General features: G+C 53.1%; 1 protein-coding gene across 1 annotated transcript; it reads left to right on the plus strand.

The window, feature by feature from the left end:
* The first annotated feature begins 1,873 nt into the window (after nt 1-1,873).
* DLX5 (distal-less homeobox 5) lies at nt 1,874-6,014 on the plus strand. Its single transcript, XM_077765359.1, has 3 exons — nt 1,874-2,482; nt 4,398-4,582; nt 5,329-6,014. The coding sequence occupies exons 1-3, from the start codon at nt 2,128-2,130 to the stop codon at nt 5,656-5,658; spliced, it is 870 nt and encodes a 289-aa protein (XP_077621485.1). The 5' UTR covers nt 1,874-2,127; the 3' UTR covers nt 5,659-6,014.
* The last annotated feature ends 1,583 nt before the right edge of the window (nt 6,015-7,597 follow it).

Raw genomic sequence — 7,597 nt, forward strand, 5'->3', positions numbered from 1 at the left:
GATGTCCCATAGGTTCTTCACAGTTTAAACCCAGGGGGTGAACGGTGATGCCAAAATCGGCAGCGTGAGGCGAGGGGGTGGACAGCCAAGGCTCTGTTTACCTGCTGGACTGTCTCAGAGAAGTTCAGGGCTGTGCAGGCCTACAGCAAGAGGCTTGGGCCAGGGTAGGAAGGGGGTGGAGGGAGAGGGGGGATGCTATGGGACCCTGTGACACACCCCTCCCCTTCTCTGTGCACTCCTGCTCTGAAATTGTCCCCAAAGGACAGTGCAGCGATAGCCGCAGTTTTACCGCGCCCAGACTGCAAAAGCAAGGAGTTGGTGCACGTGTGGCTCCTCTGATTTGCAGTTCCGCAGCTAGGCGGGCCTCTTGCTCTGAGTTCCAGAACCCTGGCTCTCCCTGCCGGCCTATCTTGGGTCAGAGTAGCTCCATGGCCAAGGTAAGGCTAAACTAGCACTAGACACAACTAACGTGGACACTTTCTTTGGTTGAGAGTGGGTGGGTGAGGGAATGAGAGGCCCGAACAGTCCAGTCCAGGTTCTGGGTTCTGGGTCTCAGATTCCCTGGAGGTAGATGCTGGGAGGACCCAAATCAGGATCCAGTTCCTGCAGTTGCCTGTTTGAGGGGAGTGGATATGGGGGTGTGTGGTTAGTTTGACTTATGTTAAATTTCTAAGCTTCCAGCGGTACCACCTCTACAGCAAGAGTGACTGTCATGAAAAGCAAACGCTGGAACTCCAGTACCAAGTGTTTGATTATGGAGCCTTTATTCCCTTTGCATATGAGGTAAGGCATGTTTGCTGCAGGAATAAAGGGAAGGAGAATACAAAAAGCAGGACTTGGGAATTGGAAAGGCAAGCCCTTTGCTGGCACGTCCATGGAGCTAGGAGGGGGAGATTCGTGGGATTCATGCAACTTCATCCCTAACAGCTTTTGGACCTGTCTGCTCCCTAGTCTTCTTAGGGTTTCCTCACTTGGTCCTGGAGTGATCATAGATCACAAGTGAACCATTCACTTCTGCAGGAGTATTTGGCCACCGAACACAGTTATAGACTCTCTATTCTAATGGCATCCGCATAGACAAGAATATTGAACAAAATGTGCGGCTGCCTGCTCTTCTTGGGGACCAGCAATTTGGACATCATTAAGTTATTTGTGCTTATGACAATGACATTTTTAAGTGACTGTAGAGATTTAAGGTTGCAGGAACTCTCTCTGCCATTAACAGCTCAATGGACAGCGTGCATTCTTGAGCATCCTTATCCAGCCCTTGTCTGAGAAGTACTCATCTTGTGCGAAAGAAGTGCTTGCTGCAAATTCGTGCCATTCCCCAAATCACAAATTTTCAACACCTATAAGTTGCAACTTGGCTCCCAGCACCCCACAAATAATATTGTTCTCAGTTCCTTCTCACCTCTGGTCCCCACATCCCTGCTCCCTCCCTCCCCCCATGCTCTGCTTTGATTTCTCATTTCAATATCAGCCAACAGTTCCACTGGAGCCCCAGTTGTAAGCCACAGGGTTGGGGAGGTAGGGAACAAGGAAAGACGGTCGCCGACCTCATCCCCCAAACATGTGCACTTTCCGAGGCTGCTGATTGGAACACATTGTCTCCAGACATTACTGAGCTGGGTGTTGGGGCTTCTGGGTTGTCTTTGGCATTCACTGAAAACAGATTGTCTGAGACCCCCTCCCCCAACAAGCAACAACAACACACACACATGNCACACACACACACACCCTCCTCCCCCCCCTCCATTTTTTTTCTCCCTCTTTTTTAAGCAATGCTTTGTTGTGCTAAAACTAGTTGGACGAGTTAGGGTGTTGCTGCTGCTCCCGAGGCCCTGGCCAATGGAACCCGATCCACCCCGCTGTGCGTAAGCGCGCAATTAAGGATTTAACCAAGGCTGTGCTGCGCCTCAGCCATCAGTCAGCCTGCCGGAGACAGAGCCTCCAAGACTCCCAGCCTCCTCCTCGCCGCCGCCGCCGCCTCCTCCTTCTCTCCTCCTCCTCCTCTTCCTCCTCCTCCCTCGCTCCCACAGCCATGTCTGCTTAGACCAGGGCAGCCCCACAGCCAACTCGGGCAGCCGCCGCCGCCACAGCAGCAGGGACAGCCGCCGCCTGTGAGCGATGACAGGAGTGTTTGACAGAAGGGTCCCCAGCATCCGATCCGGCGACTTCCAGGCTCCGTTCCAGACGTCCGCAGCCATGCACCATCCGTCTCAGGAATCGCCAACTTTGCCCGAGTCGTCGGCCACCGATTCCGACTACTACAGTCCCACGGGGGGAGCCCCGCACGGCTACTGCTCTCCTACCTCGGCTTCCTACGGCAAAGCGCTCAACCCCTACCAGTACCAGTACCACGGCGTGAACGGCTCCGCCGCCAGCTACCCCGCCAAAGCTTACGCCGACTACAGCTACGCCAGCCCCTACCACCAGTACGGCGGCGCCTACAACCGCGTCCCGAGCGCCACCAGCCAGCCAGGTAAGCGGGGGGAGGGGGCGGCGCGGGATGGGCGCAGATCCAGGGGCAGCCACAACTCCGGAGGGGCGAAGTCGGGTCGGAGATTGGGGGCCGCCACAAGCACTACAGTGGGGGCGCGCCGGCAGAAGGGAGGGGGGCCTGGACTCTGCAACCAAGAGAGGTGCGTTCTGTCGGGCCAGCAGCATTTTAGGGATTCTTAGAAGAATCCTCCTTAGTAGGATCGTCCACTCCGGCACCTGGGGGTGGGGGGCCCTCAGGTCTCTGGATTCCCAACTTGCCTGCTCTGGAAGCCAACTAGGCTGCAAAGGGGGTAGGGGTGGAGAGAAGAAAGAATCAAGCAGCCTGAGTGGCGTTTGCGTAATAAAGGGGAGGTTAGTCGTTGGAATTTTGGGTGAGCGTGCTCGGTTGGCGCGAGTGGGAGTAGAAGGCGGCCTCAAAGACTCTGTCGGGATTAGTCTGAGAGCAGCCACGAGCCAGCGTGGTGTCTGTGCCCCGGGCGCGCGGGGTGGGGGTGGAGGACTGGGGAGCTGCAGCCCGCCAGAGGAAGAACGCGCGAGAGCCTTGCGGTTTATCCAGGGCATTTCCAAAAACAAAAAGCCATTTAAGGGTGGAGGAGGATTGCTGAGGGGTGCCTAAAATTTCTCTTCCTCTTCCCCACCTCCTCTCTTTTCGCCGCCTTGAAACTTAGTTGGAGAGTTTAAGAGGGTTAGTGAGCTTGGGCGGTTATGAGGCATGAAGGCTCCTTGGAGAGGTTTTGCTGGTTAGGTTTGATCTCTTCCCACTAGCACATTAATAATCCTGCTAATATTAGAATCCCCGTCTTTGGCAGAATTGAGACCACAGTTCTCATTCTCCACCCTTTCCACTCCCAGGAGCTTGACACACACACACACACACACACACACACACACACACACACTGGAGAGATTCTCCACCCCTTCCAGAGATGGTACTTTTGATAAGGTGGTACTTTTCCGAAAGGGGACTTGTGGCCCCAGGGTATGTTTGTAAAACATGAGTTCAGAAAGTCTTTCTTCACCCCCGCCCCCATCGATATTCCCGACTTTGAGAAATTCGTCCTGACCTGCCGCCCCTTTCCTACGAAAACACCCCAGTAACGAATCCTTTTCAATGTGTGACTCCTGCTAAATTTTAAAAGAAAGCCTAGGGGGTCGTATGTCTTCGTTCCTTCCAGTGTCTGTGTATTGCATGCATAAGTGAAAGATTTTTTTTCTTTTGGCCAAGAACTTATTAAGTCTATTTGTAAAAGAAACCAGACACATCTGTGCCCTCGCAGATCTGCAGGGAGATTATGGGGGCTGCATAATCGGCCCTCTGTCTGCAGCGGCCTGGACCTTTTGCTGCTGAATTGAAGGAGCATAGTTTGCTTGTGGGTCTTTGAACTTTGGAGACCTCGGTTAGCGTCTTCCCTGCCCAGGCGTCTGGTCTCTGCGGGCGCCCGAACAGAGGCCGACAGAAGTGGGACGGGGATGTCAAGGCCCAAGGCCTTCCCTTGAATCCCCAGGAGGGGCTGGCCAAGCTCGCCCCAGAAACGAGGGTGAGCACAGGGTGGGCGTAAAAACAGGTCAGGGTGCATCAGGAACTGCTGCAAGGGCTAAATCCCAGACCCCAAGGAGGGAGCTGTGCTGTGCACAAGCCCACACGAACCTGAATGAATAGAGTGGGAAATTAGTCAAACTACCTGGCTTGTCCACCGTTTCGGAGAGGGGCACATTTCTCTGGGTCTTGCTAAGGAAAGGAGGTGATACGGACCTGGGCGGGGGAGAGATGGAAGACTGCATGGTAAACAAAACAAAACAAATAAACAAAACCCCCTAAGGACTGTACTTGAGGGTTCAGCAAACGAAACACTGTCTGCCGACAAACTCTAACAGAGTCTGTTTTGATTGTTTAGAGAAAGAAGTGGCCGAGCCCGAGGTGAGGATGGTGAATGGCAAACCAAAGAAAGTTCGTAAACCCAGGACTATTTATTCCAGCTTTCAGCTGGCCGCCTTGCAGAGAAGGTTTCAGAAGACCCAGTACCTCGCCCTGCCGGAGCGCGCGGAGCTGGCCGCCTCGCTGGGACTGACGCAAACGCAGGTAAAGCCCGCGGCGGCCGGGCCGGAGCCCCGCCTTGGGCCCCAGCAGGGCTNCGCAGCCCCCGAGCCCTTACCTCCACGAGTCCGGCCGGGCGTCGCAGCCGTGCGACGGTCGGGACGGCACGGAGACGTCGCTCACTCCCCCGCTTCGGGCCTCCAGGGCCGAGGGGCCGATTTCCTAGCCTGGAAACCCGGGGAGGGTCATTTCTAGGACACTCGCATGGCCTTGAGAAATTGGTTCTCTTCCCGTGCAGAGCCTCTGGGGGTGAGCCGGCCGGGCGGCCTCGCGGCGGTCCCGGGCAGCGCAGCAGAGCTGAAGGGTCACGCCCCGCTCCGTAGCAGCCGGAGGGTCTCAAAGTGGGGGCGGGGGGGGGCGCGCGCGCTGTGGTGCGGGGGAAATCGTNTGTCTCGGAGACCTTGGGCGCGCCCCGCGCAGGCCCGCACGCGGGCGCACGCCGCGGGGACCTTCGCGTCCCCTCCCCCCGCCCAAACCAGAACGAACAACTACGGCCTCCGAGTCCTGCCCTTGTGGCGGCCGGTGAGCGCCGAGCCGGACAGGGGTGTCCTCTCGGGCCCCTGATCGGGGCTAGGCCACCCGCTCTGCCCCCTGACTTGAGGCCTCGAGCTACAGGGAGACGCCAGGTCCGGGCCACCTGGAAGCCCAAGAAGCCTCCAGGCGCCGCTCTGGGGAAGGCGCGGGCGGCCTCTGAGCGACCCGGTAACGTGTGCCTTTGTTCCCCCACCCAGGTGAAAATCTGGTTTCAGAACAAAAGATCCAAGATCAAGAAGATCATGAAAAACGGGGAGATGCCCCCGGAGCACAGCCCCAGCTCCAGCGACCCCATGGCGTGTAACTCGCCGCAGTCTCCGGCGGTGTGGGAGCCCCAGGGCTCGTCCCGCTCGCTCAGCCACCACCCTCATGCCCACCCTCCGACCTCCAACCAGTCCCCCGCGTCCAGCTACCTGGAGAACTCGGCTTCCTGGTACCCGAGCGCGGCCAGCTCAATCAATTCCCACCTGCCGCCTCCCGGCTCCTTACAGCACCCGCTGGCGCTGGCCTCCGGGACACTCTATTAGACAGGCGGCTTGCTCTTGCTCTCTTTTTTGGGACTGCTGTGTTTTGCGGTTTTAGAAAGTCATAAAGAAAGGAACTCATTTGGGGAAGTTTGGAAAATGGAAACAAAAAAGATTCATGTGTAAAGCTTTTTTGCATGTAAGTTATTGCATTTCAAAGGATCCCCATCCCCCTCTTTTTTTACTGACGAACTTTTTTGCGCAACTGTGGACACTATCAATGGTGCCTTGAAATCTATGACCTCAACTTTTCAAAAGACTTTTTTTCAATGTTATTTTAACCATGTAAATAAGTGTAGATAGAGGAATTAAACTGTATATTCTGGATAAATAAAATTATTTCGACCATGAAAGCAAAATGTTTCTAAAAAATACTCCTTTTGCCCTCCTTATAATCAGCCAGTGACGTTTTATGCAGGCAATTAAAGGAAGACAAACTCTACAGAGATCCAAAAAGACTGGGGGCTGCATGAATGCAAAACTGTACACGTGTATATGTTGTGTGCTGTACTTTATGTGTCTATATACATATGTGGCCTGTTTATGGTCCTGCCATAAAATACATATTTAGGTTTTTTTTTTTTTGCCTAACCACAAAAACATTTAGATAATTTTAAGTTTAACCCCAAATTGTTTCAGGTAGAAAGTAATGCTGGAATCTAAATCTGGTCCTCCCACCCTGTGAGTCAAAAAGCAGCAGAAATCCATCAATAACCACTCTGAATTCTAAGCTCAAAGCAATTATTGTGGAGAACTCCCCCCCCCTCCAAAAAACCTCTGTGTATTGGCAGAGCAATTAGACAAATTACAATCCCTTCTAATGGGAGCTTCCAGAGATGAGGAGGAGGAGGAGGGAAGAAGAAGAAGAAAAAGAAGAAGGAGGAGGAGGAGGAGGAGGAGGAAGAAGAAGAAGAAGAAGAAGAAGAAGAAGAAGAAGAAGAAGAAGAAGAAGAAGAAGAAGTTGTTGTTGAACAAGAAAAAGAAATTTTCCTTCCTATTACAATTGTTGTATAATCTGATGCAGCATGGCAAATGGCAGTGTCTTGGACTCCTTGGTGTATGATAAAAAATTTATCTGAGCTCTTTCAGAGAGGAAAGGATCACAGGACATGAGAACAATGATAAACCTAAATCAGTAAGGCAAGCAGGGCATGTGGGGGGGGGAAGGGGGGGTTCATTTCTTCTCCTGCCAAGAGAGGGAATTGCAGGGTGGAGGAAAGGAATGAAAGGATTTTGGCCCGGTTTTGATTTCATCTCATGTGAGATAGTATTATAAATACATTTTCCCCTCCATCCTCTTTACCACTCTGATTTTTTCAGGAAAGAGCTCTTTCTGTTTTGCTTTTACATAAAACAGTGGCAAAGCGGGTTCCAAACGATGGGAAATTGAATCTGTTTGCAGGGATTTCTCCTTTGTGAAGCCTTCTTTGGGGCAGAGAGGAAGGACTCGCAGCAACCTTGGCCCGTGTCCCATCCTTCTCCCTGTGGCCCTGCACAGAGACATCTACACTGTGACCAGAGCTGCAGCCTGATCTAGAGCTGTGCTCTCTGGCCTGACTTGTGGGCGCCTTTTTGACTGTCCTTTAGTACGCCTAATGCTGTTTCCTTGGGATACCAAGGGAAATCCTATGTTGGGAATTACAAGATGCATAAAATATATTTTACAGCTAGGAAGTCAGCAGCAATAAATGTGACAAAAAAAAAAGTCTTCTTAAGTGTGTGTGTTGGGGTGGGGGTTTGGAGATTAGCACATAAAAAATTACATCCTGTCATCTGAGGATTTCTGAGAAGGTTCTTCCAGGGTTGGGAAACTAGACCTGAAAAGGCACGCTGCGTGCCCGGAGGGGAATTTACCTGTGTGTTCGCTCTTTCTCCTCTCTCCCTCTCCTTTCCCCTCCTCCCCATCTTCTCGATTCCTTTCCTTTCCAGCCTGCCAGTTTGG

Source organism: Crocuta crocuta, unplaced genomic scaffold (assembly GCF_008692635.1).
Source record: "Crocuta crocuta isolate KB4526 unplaced genomic scaffold, BGI_CrCroc_1.0 scaffold14, whole genome shotgun sequence".
Classification (NCBI taxonomy): Eukaryota; Metazoa; Chordata; class Mammalia; order Carnivora; family Hyaenidae; genus Crocuta; species Crocuta crocuta.